This window comes from Lepidochelys kempii, chromosome 1, assembly GCF_965140285.1.
Source record: "Lepidochelys kempii isolate rLepKem1 chromosome 1, rLepKem1.hap1, whole genome shotgun sequence".
NCBI classification, from domain to species: Eukaryota; Metazoa; Chordata; order Testudines; family Cheloniidae; genus Lepidochelys; species Lepidochelys kempii.
In genome coordinates, this window is record NC_136380.1 from 255124574 (window position 1) to 255143558 (window position 18985).

The following is an 18985-nucleotide window of genomic DNA, read 5'->3' on the forward strand; positions in this document are numbered from 1 at the left end:
TTCCATAACTATATTAATATCACTGGGGTTTGTTTTACTGCTCTGTAGAGATATATGATAAATAGATCTTCCTTACCTACTTCAGGTGCCATGATAGACTGCCGGAGAACAAGCTGTTTTGGGAGAGAAAGTCTGGCTCGGCTCTCTATTGGGGTGTCAGGAATGAAGGTTACTGGCCCATGATCTGGGCAATCTGATGGGTAGGCCTTGTCACACAGCGTGCACCCTGTGGGTGTAGAAAAAGGACAACACAGTTCAGTGAGGTATTATTTATTATTTGTATTACAGTAACACCTAGAAGGCCCAAATGACACAAGGCCCCACTGACACACATAAGGTGGGAGGAAGTACTATTATACCCCTTTTATAGGTGGTGAATGGAAGCAAGAAAAATTAGGGCCTTGTCCAAAGTCACATAAGAAATCTATGACACAGCTGGGAATGGAGAAATCCTACCAGGATCAGACTACAGGCTTCTTCTGACTGGTAACTCATCAGCTTCATTGGATTTTAACCTCATTAAGATTAATATGTTGTTTTAGTCAGAAGAGCTACTACATAAAAATGGCCCCTTCTTACTCCACACAGATTTGCTTTGCGATGCCTCTACCTACTTTACTGACTTTAACAAGTTTTTCTAACCTTATCCCTGCATATCCAGGGTATGAAAAAGGAAGTCTATTCTTCCTTCTGCATCAGCAGCAAAACTGGAGCAGAGTTCTTATTGCAGCATCCTTTTTACTGGTACTGATCCAAGTGGTAGAAAAAACAGCTTCATTTGAAATCACAGGTGGAGTAAGATTTACTGGCAGTTAAAAAATACTGGCAGTTAGCCATCTTTCTGACTTGCATATTCAGCACATCTGACAAGTAACATGTAGACTGCTCATGTGTGTAGAATTTTTTAGTGAAGGGAGGCTAAGACTTCAGGATTCTTCCATTTCACCACCATCTTAAAGGGTTTTTTTTTTAAGCTTCCTGTCTAAGATGAACACCTTATTTCCAGCAGAAACTGAAACCCCTGTAGAGGAACTTATTCGTATATACTTATACTGTGTGAAGTCTATCACTAAAATTGAATTTATGGAATGCCAGTGAAAGGAATGGAAATTTGTTCCCAAGAGTGCTCAGTGGAGTAATTTCCAATAGCTGTCACTAAACATAAATCTCTATAGAACACTATTGAAAATTATTTCCATCCACTTTAAATACAATCAGGAGAAGTATTTTACACTATGACTGACTGTCACATAAAGAGTTTGCTGCTCTACTTCATTATGAACAGAGCTGACAATCCTCACCCCTCCATAATACCTCATCTCTTCACCTGGAAAGATGCTACATAAAAATTAAACAATGGCAGATTTGTGTGTGCATCCTGGAATTAATGTGTTATGGGTCAAATTGCAATACCCTTACTCAGAGCGAGTGGTATCTCCCCAAGTGGTCTCACCAACTCCAGGAGGACTAATGGTGGTATTAGGTATATTCAGTGTGGCAGGTGATCAGCTGGTATAACCTGTCACAGCTCTCATAAAGTCAACAGAGCTATGACAATTTATACCAGCTGATGGTCTGCCCCCAAAATGAATAATGGTGTCATAACGTGACCCTGTATGAAATACATATTGAATGACTATATGATCACATCCACATCCATTGCTGGATGGATGAGTGTGTAGGGCTGACATTAGAATGGATTAATGCATAAGGATGATTCTCATGTTTAGAGCAATTGCAGTAACAGGTTGATAACGTGAAATAGCCCCTAGTTCAACAACTGAAAGATAGTGTGGAAATGAATGAAAATACAACACTTAGAATGGCATCATTAACTTAAAAAAACCCCACAATTGGACATCTACATCTTGTAGTGGAATGGATGAGAAAATTCATTGCCCATACTTTATCTGAACATTAGTACTCCTATCTAGAGAATCTCAAAGTATTTTACAAATAATAATTTTAGCCTCAAGATATGTGAGTAGTTATTAGCCTTGGTGTGTGCTTTCTATTTTCCCTATTTGTAAAATGGAGGCACTGAAAAGAGGCACCAATCTTCCACAGTAACCACGGAAAAGAAATCCGCTTGAAGTAACTGGAAAAAAATCTCTTCCATCCTTACTTTCATGTATCTGGCCACAAACTCATTTTATTAAGAAGTAAAATGAAAAGCCAAAATGAAAGCTTTCAGCTGAAAAGTTATTTTTTACGATAAAACATATGTCTACACTGCCAAAAAAAGGTGTGCTCTTAATCTGGATTAGCTAACCTGCATTACCTAATTGGGGTTGAAACAGCAGTTTAGACACAGCAACTCTGCTTTTAATTGAGGTTAACAGCTCAAGTTAAAGCCCATAACAAGCTGCTAATCCCCGTTAAAAACAGTTGCTGTGTCTACACCACTGTTTCAATCCCAGGTTAGCTAACCCGAAATAAGAGCATACTTCTTTTGAGTAGTGTAGACACACAAGAGTAGCATTCTGCAATGCCATCAATTTATGCTTTGTCAAGTCCTTACAATCATTTGATATCAGAGAGATCAGATTAAAAAAATCTCTACATGCACATAAAATCATGCAAAATGTGGAGATTTTTAAACTAAATGTGTTTCTTCTTCAAATGCTTGACTAGTCGATCGGGGATTCTGATGGGATGTAGTAGGACAGAGAAAGATGAAAACCAGATAATGACCATGATGCTGAAATTTAAAGGCCTTCATATTAAAATCCAGCCTCACAGTTAAGTGGCAGCAAGCCAGACAGACAGGTGGTGGAAGTACTAGACAGACACAGATCTCTGCCACAGGAAATGAACTTTGTGATAATCTCATGCACTACCCTTCAGGTAGTCCAGGAGGGATGACAGGCTCTAGAGCAAGTCCCGAACTCCTCCTCTTGAAAGATCAGTTAGCCTCAAAACACAAAAACTCTTTTATAGGAGTCATTGGAAAAGTTAAAAGAACGTCCCTTCCCCTCCTTTCTGGATTTTCTGTTGAGTGCCTCATTTCTCATGGCTCTTTACAAATCATTCTATGTTATAATCATGGATATATACATGTGATGTAATTAAAACTTGTCAAATTAAAAAATTCATGCAATAAATTTCTTTCTTAAAGGACATTAAAGGTCAAGAAATCCACAAAAGCCAAAAAGTTCACAGGATAATGATTAAGATTCCAACCTCCAGGCAAAGTGAGAAGACAGATACAACAGAATGATGTTAAAACGGTGACCCATTATACCTAGTTGTTGGAGGTTTAATCATCCTCAACTGTAAATTTTTCTGCTTTTTTGGGTTTGTTTAATGGTCTTAACGGATTCCCCACCCCCACTAAAAGACGTCTATAAGGCTCGCTGCAATAGTCTTGATATTCGCACCCCTTATAACAGTTACATGATAAATGCTACCCAGAGGTAGAAGCAAGCACACTGGCACACTCACATATGGTAAACAAGGTAGCCATATTCTCCTTGTTTGAATTGGAGTCTTCCATTTGCAGAGATGATGGTACAAAGGCAAGACTGTCTGAAGACACATCCACATGGCCTGGCCCCATGGCTACTTCCTGGTTTATGGAAGACACAGCCACAGGCTCGAGACTGAGGCCCACTTCATGCAAGGAGACAGATTCCAGGGAAGTTAGGTTGTGTGAGGTAGAGAGCGCCACGCTTACAGAGTTGGTGCTCATGGCCACGGTATGTATGGAGTCATTTAGTGTGCTGTCCGATATACCGCTTACCCGGCCTGCAATGTGGTCAGGCTCCATGACAACAGGAATCTCCAAAGTGTTACCATGAATGGGTATGACACCACTATGACCCACTGCATCTGAAGCCAAGTTACTGCCTACCGTGTCTACAGCTAATGGTGCATGATTCCGGGAGCCATTTGGGATTTGTGAATGATCCCCAGCTACATCATCCATCGTAAGCTCCTCAGTCATCCCATCAGTAGATATTGGACTGGTTACCCTCGAAACACTCTCCATAGCGATTGTGGTATCCAGTGCTACCTCATGGCTGTCACTAGGATGTAGGCTTTGAGCACTATGTGTGTTCACTGCACGAGAGTCCATGGAGACAATCCCTGGTTCCAGGCCCACAGTTCCACTGGGTTGGAAGGGATCTAGGGCTGAAGGATTATTGGAGACAGATAAAGCTGGATTGCTATCGACATTTATAGTGTTGGGGTGGATGTACTGAGGTGGAGGTCTGTCAGCTAAATAAGATAAAATACCTGATGAAACGGAAGAGGTGGAGAAAAGGAAAAAAAGAAGAGAAGGTGAGTTTACAATATCAATTTTCAAACAGTAATAAACAATCCACAACTGCAATCCATTTAATCACACTTTATTAAGATCTCTTTATGAGTCTATCTGCAGTTTCCTTTAAACATTCCCATTTATTTTCAATTAAGTTAAGACAAGACTCAGGTAAGTCTTACAAATACAAACTCTTGGCAATTCTGAAACATCCCAATCACAAAGAAATATGCGACCACCATAAACCTTTCCCAGTGGCAATATAGGTGCAGTTTAAATTCGTAAAATTATGATGAATCACCTTTGCTCTTTTCCACCCACCAAAGCAAATGCTCTATTAATCTGATAAACTCAGGATTGCTGAGACTCTGGCAACATCTGACCCAGACTTCATAGTACAAGGAGTCAGAAAGAGTTTACATGGCAATTTGGGTATAAGTATGCTTTGCTTTCTTATACAAAAGAACATCTCAATGAAGTCTTCAAAAGATTGCTAGTGGAACTGCACATTTCATATTATGTGATGATGCCAATATACTTCTGTTAGGATTAAAGAAACTGGAGGAACTCCTTCAGGATTTACCCATTTATTTTAAAATATATATTTTATACACTTGTTTCAATCATTTGTATCAGCCAATATGTCTGGCTACAGTTCTTCCTCCAGAACCCATCTATTCAACTCCTGGATCAGCTGGGAGAGCATCATTCAAGTGTAATATGAAGGCATTTGCTCTTTTCCCTAAGGGCTAAGTCACCACTTCTTCAGCAACCCTAAACCTTTTTGCGCTAGGGACTGACAGCCCGATATAAGGACCTGAATCCTAGTGCACCTGCCCATCAGCACCAGCCACCCAGCACCCTCGCATATAGTCTCAGGAGAGAGGCCAATGGTGCACTGTAGGGACAGGAGGCCAGCACCTGTGCTGGCTGTTTAGGGTCACCATTCTGTATATGGTCACCATGCTGAGGCCTGTGAAAAGCTGGGAAGCCTCAGCAAAACAGAGGGAGCACAGTCCTTCAGCACTCTGTTAAGGGGAAGGAGGTGGGGCACAGCTTTCGGGAAAGGGGCAGCGGCCCTTTACCCCATGCCCTCCCCACAGCCCGTGCAGAAAATAGGGGAGAAAACGGCCAAGGCAACCTCCAGAACCTCACCACCTCTCCAATGGAAGGGCATTGCATTAAATAACATGGTAATTTTCTGCACTTTATATAGATGTAGAATAGATATATTAGACTTGAGGAAGAATCCAGGGAATTTGTCATAAGGAATGCCATGCAGAGTATTCTTTCACAGTCTTTAAGTATGCACAGAAGGGGAAAAAAAGCTACGTAGCTCTTCAGGTGTTCTGTAACAGCACCTATCTCAACTTCAATCTTCAGAGCTATACTACTTACCAGGTAGAATGTGTCTGAAGTAGCTGCTCTCCAGGTGAGGATAAGGTGGTGGAGGTAGGGTGTAGTTTCTCTCTGGTATACCACACATCACTCCTCGATCCCCAATACCCATTGGGAGCATTAGAGATAGGGCAGAGGGCAAGGAACTCAAGGAGGGGCCCAAGTTTGGAATTGCAACTGGCAAGCCTGCAAGAAGAAAATGTCCATTAAAATTCAGTGGAACTATGTAAGTTTAATGAACATGTAACCAAGACAAACGTTTACTAAAGTCTTACGGGTTTAGTGCAGTGTAGGAATATAGTCAAAATTCCCATTACCGTTAACTGGGGAACAAATATTTCATAATGGGCTCTTCAATCTAGCTGACAAAGGTATAACCCGATCCAATGGCTGGAAGCTGAAGCAAGACACATTCAGAGTGGAAATAAGTCATACATTTTTAACAGTGAGGGTACTTAACCATTGGACCAATTTTCCAAGGATAATGGTGACATTACTGCCAATTTTAAAATCAAGATTGGATGTTTTGCTAAAAGATATGCTTTAGGACTTATTTTGGGGAAGTTCTATCACCTGAGTTAGGCCAAACTAGATTATCACAATGGTCCCTTCTGTCCTTGGAATCTGTGAGTTATGCAGCCAAAACCACACACACTGCACTGAGCTATGTGAATTTACATGTTCTCTACTATAGGGGTTTCCCCTAGTTAGTACAATGAAACGTCTCAGCTTTCATGTGCATATTTAGAATGTTGCCAGGAGCAATCTGAGGGATAAACAGAACCCAGTGTTTCCTAAAGCATGTTCTACATCTGCCTTTTCCCTGTAACTGCAGATTTTTATTCCAGGTGAACTCCCAGCATATAATTTTTACTGATTTATTAAGATACAAGTACGTGCAAGTATTATGGCTGTATTTATGGTTAGCAGTTAGAGCTTTTTTGTTTAACATATTTGAAAGTTTTTGGTTAATTAAGAAAATGTCATTTCAAGTTTCTTTAAATTGTGTATCATTTTCTTTAGTACAGAACTTTGTTTATTAATTTTATTATGGGGCTGGGATGGGGCAAAGGGGGAGAATGAATGGAATAAACAGCAAAAGGAGAAGGTAAAAAAAGACGGAAGGGGAGAAGAGAGAGAGAAGGATGTACAGGACTATGGAGGGCATGGGAGATAAGACTGACACTGGACGGACTGTGAGAATGCTGGGGCAAACAACTGATCAGAAGACAGAAACTGTCCAGGGTTCAAGTTGTAAAAAGCAGTCCACTGACACTGCTGGGGTCAAGGGACTGTGCAGGCACTGAGGGCATGGAGTCCTAGCTGGGCCTACCTTGCCTTGCTGCTGCTCCCAGGGGCTGGTTCTACCTTGGGAAGTCATGCTCCATTTCCCAAGTGGCTGAGGCAGGTGGAGTATCCCCAGAAGACATATCATTTCTTCTAGAATCTGGGGTTCTGCTAAGGTCTAGCTGGGCCTCCTGCCCTATGGCTGCATTTTTATATACTGTCTCATTCTCTGTTTTATGTTTTCACTTGTAATGGACACTTCTGTGCAACTTCCTGAAAACTTTGTCAGGAAAAGAGGTGTGTTTTATCATTTAATATAATCTGAGTGTGGCTTTTACATAGTCTGGGGCAGATTTCTCAGCAGCAGTTCTTATTTCGAGGGACTCAAACACCACAATGATGAATGCAGCACAAAAGGAGAGAAAGAGACAGGTAGCTCATTAATACCCTATTAAAAGAAAAAGGAACTTTGGCAGGAACTGTGTGGGACACATCCATTCTTGCCACAGAAAGCACTGCTTTTGCCTTGTCTACACAAGCAACAACTTTCAGGTGTCTCTTCATCCCACAGTGTGGTTTACAACCATGAGATCAAATGTCAAATCTGCTCATTTCACCCCCCTGAGGACTCCAGCCTTCAGAGGACAAACCCAGATGCCACTATCCAGCTATGAGCACTTCACACTTATGCTACTTTGGTTTTCAACTGTTATGCAAAATGCAAATCCATAGCAAGTGACAAGTATCATCAGCCCTTCTTGCAACTCTCCAAGTTACCTGGTGCCGGTATGGCATTGTGAGTGGGTGATGCAGTCAGTCCCAAGTGACTTCCTGAGACAGGCAGGGCATTGCTCACAGAGGATGAGGTCAGCTGGTCCATCCCTACCGAACTCAGGTTCATTTCATTCATCCTACAAAAACAAACAAACAAAAAGAATATCATTCTTAAGTTTGTTCAGTCCTAGAAAAATAAGATTTGTATACAACATATGTCCACTAATCAAAATGTCCACCTCACTAATCTAAGCAGACAATATAGTTTTCCCCCATTATCAAATGGCACACATAATTTTTGTAGATAACATATATCTAACGTTGATCAAATTAGATAAAATGAAACAAAAATCAACACTAACAGACAAAAATGAGATCTCAGCTCATTCCCTGCTGCCCAAGTATTGAACAATATTGCTGAATGAAAAGTAATTGTACATACTCTTATGCTGAAATATCCAGTCCCTATAGTACAAAAGAAAGGAGATCTGCTTTATGTCTCCATTTTTAGGATTTGTCAGATTTGTCTTTTGAGGGGAGCTATTTGATTTCATTTTTTAAATAAACCACAAGCTAGAAAAGACCTCTCAAGACTCAAAACACTTTACTGTGATCTAGATTCTGTAAATATATCTTTACAAGACTGTCACCATAATTACAAATAGCTGTATTAGTTCCTTCTATACTGTCAGTAGCTGGATTGTTTATATTAGAAGTTGAACAACAGCACACAGGCATTTTGATTTTTATGGTTTATGGATTTAAACTCATTTTTTAAAGGCAGAATCAAACTAAATCTTTCTTGGGTGGAACAGATGACTCAACCGGTAATAGTTGTTTGCACTGTTGTTATAACTGCGTTGGTCCCAGGATATTCAAGAGACAAGCTGGGTGAGGTAATATCTTTTATTGGACCGTTGGTGTAAGTGACAAGCTTTGGAGATATAGAGGTCTTCCTCAGGTCCTAAGGAAGAGCTCTGTGTAATCTGAAAGCTTGGCTCTTTCACCAACAGAAGCTGGTCCAATAAATGATATTACTTCACCCACCTTGTCTCTCAACTAGGTATAGAACCTTCAACTCACTAAGGGCTAGTCTACAGTGGCAGCGCTTTAACATGGCTTGTGTAGTCGCTATGCTGCGACTACATAAGCCATGTTAAAAAACCGCAAAAAAACCACCTCCACGAGGGGCGCGGCACCTAGCACTGTAGCATTATCTACACTGGCGCTTTACAGCACTGAAACTTGCTGCATTCAGGGAGGTGTTTTTTCACACCCCTGAGCGAGAAAGTTGCAGCACTGTAAAGTGCCAGTGTAGACAAGCCCTGGGTCCACTATGACCCTGGAAAGTAGCGACAAAGTCACTTCCACAGGATGGCTGTTCTGCGAGTAATTAATTGGTATTCAAGCCAGTACACTTAATGGACATGTGTACACATCACACTACACCCTAGTTGACAGTCTCAGCAGAAGTCAAGGACTAGTTCAAACATGGATACTAAAACTAAACTCTCTCTCACCCCATTTAGGGGTCCCTTCCAAAACAGAATAGACATATACTTGGCAGGATTGAGGGCAGCAATTTGGATTGTCACTGCCTATTTTACCTACTTATGTTGACAAACCAAGCTCAAGACTTTCAATCCAGCGCAGATCACCAGCATTTAATTCGCTTAGACAATTGGAAGGAAAACTATTTTGCAGAAGTAGCCAACAAAATTTCAAATCCAGGTAGGTTAACGCACATTTTCCTTGTCATTCAAAGTTCAAATCCACACACCCGCCCATGACCAAGTTTTCAGTTTGGGGATTCAAGTGCTGATCCTGACCAAACATATGCACGTGCTTGCACTTCCCACACTGACTTTCCATGGACCAGGGCTCTTTTCTTGCTTTGATGCTGCTGAGGAAGTCTGCCCAGGGATGCTCCCATCCCAGGAGCTCCTGCTCCTCCATCCCCCTCCCCGCAGCTCAAGTGGCTGCGGAAAGCCCCCGAAGGGGAGGCTCGCCCAGCAGCCGGCACCACCAGGTGCAGGACACCAGGGCAGGGCTGAGGTCTAGCTCCGAAGCTATAAACCAGGGCACGGCTAAACAGCGAGTTTTACGGGCGACTTTCAACGCCTCGAGTCTCTCCGCCGCGGTCTGGGACTTCCGCGCCCGATCGGCCAGGGCTTTCGCCCCGCGGCGCGGCCCAGGAAACGGACACCTGCAGGCGGCCGGGCCGCCAACAGGGAGGCGGCGGCGGCCGGCTCGGATCCCGCAGGACCAGGGGCCGCCCGGAGAGCCGGGCCGGGGTGCGGGCCGCACGGCCGGCGAGGAAGGGGGCGAGGCTGGGCGGCTCCCCCCCGCGCTCCCGGCACAGCGGGCCCGGTCACACTCCCCGGGGCCCCGCCGCCGCCGCCGCCGCTCACCTGGGGTGCTCGGGCCTCGGGCCGGGCGTCTCCCGCAGGCAGCCGCAGCATCGGGCCCCTCAGCCCCCGCCCTCCCGCCGGGAGCCGCTCCCCGCTCGGGCATCCGCCGGGCTCCCGGGCCGCGCTCTCGGGGAGCCGCCGCCCCCGGCAGCGAGCGGCCGCCCAGCCCCGGCCAGAGCCCCAGCGGCCTCATGGGCCGGGCGGGGAGACAGCGGGCGGCCGAGCGGCGCGAGCCCCGCCGCGGGGAGGGGGCCGGACGCCGGCACAGGCCGAGAACCCGCCGGCCTCGGCCCGCGGCGCCGCTTCGGCTTTGTCCGGCCGCGGCATCCAGGAAGCGCTGCCGCGCGGGGCTCTTCCCGCCGGGCACCCACCTCCCGCCGCGTCGGCACCGCCGCGCTTCGCACAGCGCCGCCACCTCCCCCCGGCGTCCCCACCGCTGCTCTTCCCGTCGCATCGCCACCTCCCCACGCCGGGGCCGCGCGCCCACCGCCGCGCTTCCCGCAGCCCCCCGCTGTCCCCCTTCCAACGCTGCCCTGAGCTCGCCTCCCGCCGCTGTCTCCGCCCCAGTGAGTCTCCAGTCCGGGGATTGCCCCAACCCCCTCCCCCCCCGTTACATGCAATGCTGCCCATTTAGTTGTGGGCTGGAAATTTGAATTGAAATGGAAACTAAAATCCGCACTTTAAAAGCATACCCAGTATATGGGACAATACTTGTACCTGAGAACGCACAAGGGGTTTGAAAAGTCTGAACAAAGACTAGCTTCCTCACACAGCCGTTATTTATGGCAATGTCAGCACATTTGTTTCCGCTATATTGGCCTACCCACTAATTTCAAATTATTATTTATAAGCCAGGTCTGAAGGAGCTCTCCCTGGACAGCTAGTGATGAGCCAGGGGTGGGGGGAAAGGCTTCAGGACCAGGCTGCATTTACAGGCACACACCTACTCTGCCTAGGTATCCTGCGGACGGCGTCCTGCTGCCCAAGTGATCAATTTTGGCTGGTGTTGGTTACAAACCGCTTAAGTATTAAATGTGGGGGTCATGAAATGTTGTTATCCTTATTGTATGAGTACAGGGCAGCAGAACTGTGCTTAGTCTGCCTGCATGAGGGGGTCTCCCTCAGTGCTTAATTTGTGCTAGGGCTTGCCAGGGCTGAGCCCTGGCACCTGTAGGCATGGCAGTTCATAGCCCTGGGACCTCTGGGCTTGTCACATCAGTTATGAAAGTAACAAACTTGCTTGAGGCCCGGCACCTCTTTCATTACAAACTAAGCCCTGATCACCCTCAACTGAACGGCACTCCCTACACAGGAGGTTTGGATGCCAGATCCTAGTGCAGAGAGAGAGAGGGTGGGGTACAGGTGTTTTGTTTGGTGGTGGCTCTCCCTAAGAGTCACAGGCACTATTTGACCTGCCTCTCTCTCCTGTTTAGAGAGAGAGCTGATTAGGCTTCATAGAGAGTCTTTTGGTTTGTTAAGTGACCACTAGAGCTGAAATCAGTGGTAACCAGGTCTAAGTGCTTAGACCTGCTGTGGGACAGTGTTTCTGTGGAACAGACAGCCCAGCCTGCCCTAGCAGCGAGGTTCCCCCACTGTGAGCTGAAATCACCGAGAGCTGGGTGGAACCTCAAGAGACCGACTTGCAGAGGTCACAGTGGCAGGTGGCAGCAGAAGGTGACAGTACAGAGCCATTGGGAATGGAGCGGTAGAGTAAATGGAGGCACGACAAACAACAGTGGCCAGAGCATTGGACTATGTTTTAGTGACTTCGCTCCAGAATGCTGGATTTGTGACTGGGAAACTTATATAAATATACATTTCCTAGTACGCCAAGATTTTTAAAATGTATTATTTACCAAGGTCATTATCTCACATCATCACTATCTCAAGAGGTCATTATCTTGGGGAGTTTCTGTCCTAAAGGTTTTTATTATAATTATTTTTTATGTAAGAATGGCCATATTGGGTCAGACCAATGGTCCACCTATCCCAGTATCCTGTCTTCCAACAGTGACTATTACAGGTTCTTCAGAGGGAATCAACAGAACAGGGAATCATCGAGTGATCCATCCCGTCATCCACTCCCAACTTCTGATGAACAGAGGCTAGGGACACTCACAGCATGGTGTTGCATCCCTGCCCAACCTGGCTAATAGCCATTGATGGACCTAACCTCCATGAATTTATCTAGTTATTTTTTGAACTCTGTTATAATTTTGGCCTTCACAACATCCCTGGCAAAAAGTTCCACGGGTGACTGTACATTGTGTGAAGAAATACTTCCTTTCGTTTGTTTTAAACTTGCTGCCTATTAATTTCAGTGGGTGACCCCTGGTTCTTGTGTTAAGTGAAGGGGTAAATAACATTTCCTTATTCATTTTCTCCACACTAGTCAAGATTTTATAAGCCTCTATCATATCCCCTCTTAGTAGTCTCTTTTCCAAGGTGAAAAGTTCCAGTCTTTTTAATCTCTCCTCATATGGAATCTGTTCCATACCCCTAATCATTTTTGTTGCCCTTCTCTGTCCCTTGTCCAATTCCAATATATCTTTTTTGAGATGGGGTGACCAAAATTGTGCGCAGTATTCAAGATGTGGGCGCATCATGAATTTATATAGTAAAAGTGGAGGAGCTTGGTTTGCCAGACAGATCGGATAAACCAATACTGACAACTTATATGAAAAGGCTGAAAAACACCATGCCTCTGGACTGCATCAACATGCAGAAAGCCTTATAAGCCAGTCACTGTCAAAGCCAATTTTAGAAGAACTTAATGAGGCTGTTAAGAACGCTGGAGACACAACTCAGTTTATGTAACCAACATGGCGGTTGCATCATACTTTCTATTTAAGCAAGAGATACCACATACTACAAACTGGAGGCCAATGTTAAGTGCATTGTCACTTGTTAATCCTGAAATTGGACACTGGTTTCGAACAAGACTGGCAAATGCTCGCTATCTTTCTGAAAAAACTCAGCTGACTCTCCAGAAGCATGCAGTGCAATAGTGAAAGACTCAACAGTTGAAAAAGTGAAGAATTCTCTCACCATATTCAAAATATATGCATACATGGCTGATGAATGCACCAATGCAAATAAGCATCAAGTATTAAGTCATTGCATATGTTATCTTGATGTCCGTAGTAGGCCAGTAGATGCATTCTAGATGTTCAGGTTATAGAAGACACATCAGCTGCACCTGTGACATCTTAGAAGAGTTAAATGCTTGTAAATTGAACCCCAAACAGATGACTGCTTGTGCATTTGATGGAGCTACAAACTTCTCTGGAAGACATGGTGGAGCACAAGCTTTGCTCAGAGAAAAGTGTAACCCTAATCTCTCCTATACACACTGCAGAGGCCATCTACTCCAACTAAAGCGCTAGTACAAGCTGCAGAATCTTCAAAAGACGTTAAAAAGCCATAAATGTAATGGCTTTTTATTCTATCTCTAAACAGGAGAGAGGTCGGTAGCACGGGCTGGTGGGTGGCGTGGGGCGCGGCGGGGAGGTGGGTAGTGCCCTGCACCACCCACCGTCCCGCTCCACCCACTGCCCCTCGCTACCAACCTCCCCACTGTGCCACCCACCATCCCACACTACCGACCTCCTCACCGCACCCTGCACCACCCGCCACCCTGTACTACCGACCTCCCCTCCGCACCTCCAACCACCCTGCGCTACGAACCTCCCCACCGCCCTGTGCCACCTACCGCCCCACACTACTGACCTCCCCGCCGCGCCCCGCACCACCAACCGCCCCGTGATGCCGACCTCCCTGCTACGCCCCGTCCCACCCACCACCTGCGCTACCAACCTCCCCACCACCCTGCACCACCCACCAACCCACACTCTCAACCTCCCCACCACGCACCGTGCCACCCACCGGCCCGCACTACCGACCTCCTCACCGCACCCCGCACCAGCCACCGCCCTGCGCTACCAACCTCCCCTCTGCGCCACCCACCACCCCACGCCACAAACCTCCCCGCTGTGCCCCGCACCACCCACTGCCCCACACGACCGACCTCCCTGCCGCGCCCTGCACCACCCACCACCCCACGCTACCAACCTTCCCACTGCACCCCTGACTGACTGCCACTGACTGCCCTGTCACACCCCACATGACCTCCCTGCCATGTCCTGCGCTACCAATAATTCACCACATCCTGTATGACCAGCCTGTTGTGTCACCAACCTCCCCTCCACATCCCACATAACCCAGCCTCCCCCTTATATCCCATCCTGCCCCACCCAGCCTCCCCTCCCTGTGCAACCCAACCACCTTGCTGCGCCCAACCTACCCACCACACCCCACACAACCCGACATCCTTGCTGCATCCTGAAATCCCTGTCATGCCCTGTGCCATTGACTGCCCCACCACACACAAGCCGACCTCTCTGCCCCTCCCAACCTCCCCACTGCGCTTTGCATCAGCGACTATTCCACTGCGTCCTGACCATCGCATCCTGCATCACCTCCCTGCCACATCCTGCAACCCATTGACCTCAGAGCCGCATCGTGCCCTGCACATCCTCCCCACTGCGCCCCACCCAGATGCACCCTGTACCACCTGACCAACTGCCCACCTGCAGCCTGCTCCACTCCACCATGCCCCGCATGACCTCCCAGCTGTGACCATGCCACCTGACCTCCCTGCTGTACTTTGTACAACCTGTCTTCCCCGCCACACCCTGGGCCCCATGCTACCCAACCTCCCCGCCACATCCCACTCTCCCTCCCCCGCAACTTTCCTGTCCAACCTCCTTGCCACGTCCTGTGCTGCCTGACCTCTCCGCCGCACTCTGCAAAACCTTACTTGGCTGCACCCCTTGACCTCTTTGTTGCACCCCACAAAACCTGATCTCCCTGCCAAGCCCTGTGCTGTCCAACCTCCTCTCTGCACTACACATAACCTGACCTCCCTCCTGCACCCTGTGCCATGCAACCACTCCACCAAGTCCCACACCACCTGACCTCCCCCATGACGCCTTGTGCCCCATGCCACCCAACCTCCCTTCTGCGCCCTGACCTCCCTGCCGATAAAATTGCAGGAGTTGGCAAAACTGGTGTCATCTCTTTGGTGGAACGTGAGATACAAAAATATGAAATCACGCTTGTGAAGTAACATTGTGATACCGTCACAGAAATTAGAGATGGGAAAGAAGGTATTAGTTCTCTAGTCCCTTGGCTGGGCATGGTTATTCCCTACAGTACTTTTATTTTTTTTTAAAAAGGGCAGGGTGGGATTTCAAGGTGCAAAGCAATACTTTCATGTTGGGGTCTGGAATATAAAAATTTGGCTCTGTCATCTGATTACAGGCTCTTCAGGGAAGGGCCCATGTCTTTATCGGTACTGTAAGGTACTTTGCACACTTTTGTGCACGGTACAATAGTAATAACTCTTTCTTAAAATGTTAGCTCTGTCACTCACAGTTGCCTATCATTTGTTCCCTATATAATTAAAAAATATAGCAAAAATACAACAGCCAACTGGCAAAATAACCTCCTGTAATTTGACTATAGTCACCAGGGGGTTATATTTCACAGCGCTTTTATCACAGGTCCATGGTTTTCTAGTTATACTCTTGAGACATGGTATTCTTCTAACATATGAAACACCACACAGGGAAACACTGATTAAGGCTACACATGCATTAGAATCTCTTAATGTATATGAATAGCCTTGTAGCTCATAATCACTCAGGACTCATGTATATAAATCACACATGCTGCTCAAACCAATCCACAAGCTTCCCTTGTACTATGGTTAACTGTTAGCAGTTCTCTGAAACATGGTTATATGTATCTGTAATCTGATCATGCCTGACTCTCAAATGAGGCATCATTAAATGTTCAAAAGAAATGTTTGGATGTCTGTGCAGGAAGAGGCTTGATGGTGTCTTGCTGTCTGCACTCCCACCTTTTGATCTTAAAAAATCAGTGCTTCGGTGAATCTAAAATACCCTCATGATTTGGAAGAGTCATTCACTGCAAACCCATCAATTCTTTTTAATGGAGGATATAATCTCTCAGCATCATTCATGGCTGAGACAATGACATCATCCAGCTCTTCTACATTTTCCAGGGATTGTCATGTTCTTTATTGAACAACTAACTCTCTTTATAGCTGGGTATATCTATAGTGCTAAACAGACTTAGACTAGCAGGCCAGTGTAAGAACCTTGCAGGGACAGAAAAACCTGGTAGCAAGCGATTTAGGATTCTGTGCTCGATTATTTGATCTCATTTTTTTACTGTGTAATGGTTCATCTGGTCGTCTCTACTACTTTTTACCTTTCTCAGCAGAAACTCAGCTGCACAATTACAAGCATGCAAGTGTTCTGGTAAAGCAGGTAATGCCAGTTTTAAATAGAGCCCCAAGAACCTTTTTCTACATTACTCCTTCCAATACATGGAAAATGGCAGGCGACTTCCCAGATTTCTGTCCTCTTTGTCCTCCCTGCAACTTTGGAATATGTCTCTGTGATGGGATCCCCGGGGTACAACCTGGGACTGTGAGACCACTGTGCCCCCTTAACTCACTGATCTGGGGTTGTCTCCCACAATGCCTTACTGGTGACAAGCAGCAAACCCCTCCAGGTGCTGTTAGCACTCAGTACAACCCCCACACCCAGCTAGATTGCATGAATGCTCCCAGAGCCACTCACGAATCACACAGAGAAAGGCACCAGCCAAATCTCTCCAGCACCCAGCCTTGTACCTCAGGAATACACCATGCTCAAGACCACACTACTCAAGACCCTTTCTTGAGTAAAGCAAGTTTATTAATTGGTTTGCCACTTCATCAATACACCAGCCTTTGTAACCTAAGCGGATTTACGAAGCACTTCAGTCAAACTCACTGCTAAGGATAAACATTTGAATAAGTTTATTGATTACAAAAGCTAGGTTTTAAATTACTGTAAGTGGCAAAAAGAATAGTTACCAAAGGAAAATAAAAGATCACACAGTCTAAATTCTCAACCTTATTAGACTAAGTAATATCTGGACTAAGCAGTTTTTCTCACCCCACTGGATACTGCAGGTTGGGTACAGTCTTTCATTTGCAGGCTCTCTCCCTGTTAGCCTGGGGACCAGTCTCCTCAGCTCCAGCATTCTCATTGCCTTTGGCGTAGGTGGGGAAAGAGACAGGACAAACCATGTGGCCTCTGTCCCCCATTTTAAATCCTCAGCCCATGTGCTTGGATAACACAAGTCTAGGCTTGTCTGGTGGGCATTGCTGAGGCAAAGTTGAGCAGTTCCCCTGTTGTGGACTTGTGAAGTACAAGGGAGTCATTGAATTGTAACTCCTGTGCTGGACAATGGCTGTTGATGGTTGTCCCATATCCCCCTGGGCATTGCTTACCTCACTTGTTGTCTTTGGGGAGCTAATATCTGGGCAATTCCCCAACTCATAGCATATTTTAGTGACACCCTTACAACACAACCTCATAACTTCATATGCACTAATGATATACATGTTTAGAACAGTGGATTTCAACACATCATAACCTTTCCGATGATACCTAACCCTAACCCTAACCTGGCATGCTTTATATGAAATATCACCATCATATACAAATGATGAATATGGGGGTTACAAGGCACTCCCCCGAGGTATAGAGTGTCACAGTCTCAATTGCACTCTGCAGCACCATCTGTTATATTAGTCCTGGACCCTGTCATATGGACAGACTGATAGTTTTGCTGAATTAATGTCAGTTCTGGTAGTGACATAAGGCCAGTTACTACTGGAGAGGTGTCTATGTCATTAAAACCATCACCTTGTTTCACACAGGCCATCAAACAGCAATCAAATGATACCAAGTTATGGTCACTATCAGCCTGAGCTGTATTGGAACCAGTAACAGAAATGAGCAGATCTTTATATCACAACCTAGCCCTTGAACCATCCAATCCTCCACCCTGTATTGCAGTCACATAACTTTACCCCTTTAGAAAACTGATATTTAAAGACCAGTTTAAACCATATAGTAATGTCTAGGTAGGTCAGTGATAATATTAAGTGCAATTGCCTGAGAAATTCACCTGTGTCTGCAGAGAGCTGTGTGCTGAATGTCTGATGTGCTGTAATAAATATTAGGAAGAAAAATGTTCTAAAAACCCATGAACAATGGATACAGCTTTTAAAAAACATTTCTTCCAAAAGGCAAGACATTATTTCTATGCTGAGTATTTATTATCTGTCAGTATATTACTAAGGCAACTGTCCTGTATCCACTGGAAGCCTGAACTCATTCCAGATATTTGAGTTTAGTTTTCTAACACCAAACAATGGATTTTCCCCCCGATTTGGTGTATCACTCATTAGTCAGCACACAGATACCATGGTGATGGATATGGTATAAGAATTTAGATTAAATCCAGCTCTTATTTTTGGCTGTCATACTGGGACAGATGCCACATTCTGAAGGGCAGACAACAACCTTATAACCATAAAAAATCATAGATGTTCTGAGCTGTAGCATATTTTGGATTCCTTAGTTGCTCTATAAACGCAAGATATTTTTATATTATTATTATTCTATTGCAGTATACAGTTAACACAAGAAATTGGCAATGTATAAACTTTGTTTTGTATCAAGTAAGTTGCAGTGAAGAAGACAAACTAAAAAGCATAACAAAGGCATACAAGCATAAAGCAGACAGTCTTCCTTCAGCACATTTTTCTACTTCCTGGGTGTTAGTTTTATAGATAAAATCATTTTAACATTACCTGTTGGGAATCAGGTGTACTTGCATGCATCCAGCTAGTTCTTTTACAGATCCAGACTAACACGGCTACCCCTCTGATACTTGACAGCTAGTTCTTGTGCTTCTACCAGCG

The 18985-nt window shown here is 45.4% G+C and overlaps 2 protein-coding genes across 5 annotated transcripts in view; one reads left to right on the forward strand and one right to left on the reverse strand.

The window, feature by feature from the left end:
- Positions 1-4239, forward strand: part of PWP1 (PWP1 homolog, endonuclein) — a 62151-nt gene extending 57912 nt beyond the window's left edge. The window contains exon 15 of the mRNA XM_073324604.2: positions 3119-4239. Coding sequence (XP_073180705.1) covers positions 3119-3126 — 8 coding nt within the window. The 3' untranslated portion in view covers positions 3127-4239. The remainder of the gene's footprint in view (positions 1-3118) is intronic.
- Positions 1-10588, reverse strand: part of PRDM4 (PR/SET domain 4) — a 33742-nt gene extending 23154 nt beyond the window's left edge. For 2 of the 4 annotated variants that reach the window (XR_012156231.2, XM_073324558.2), the window contains exons 1-5: positions 10506-10588; positions 7727-7860; positions 5663-5848; positions 3445-4239; positions 77-226 (exon numbers count right to left, since the gene is read on the reverse strand). Coding sequence is in view for 3 of the 4 variants with exons in the window: in XM_073324558.2 (XP_073180659.1) it covers positions 77-226; positions 3445-4239; positions 5663-5848; positions 7727-7860; positions 10506-10588 (1348 nt within the window). In the remaining variant the exon portion in view is untranslated. Of the gene's footprint in view, positions 1-76; positions 227-3444; positions 4240-5662; positions 5849-7726; positions 7861-10134; positions 10463-10505 lie in introns of those variants that run through there. The other 2 variants (XM_073324571.2, XM_073324581.2) reach the window with 2 other exon arrangements.
- Between the last annotated feature and the right edge of the window lie 8397 nt (positions 10589-18985).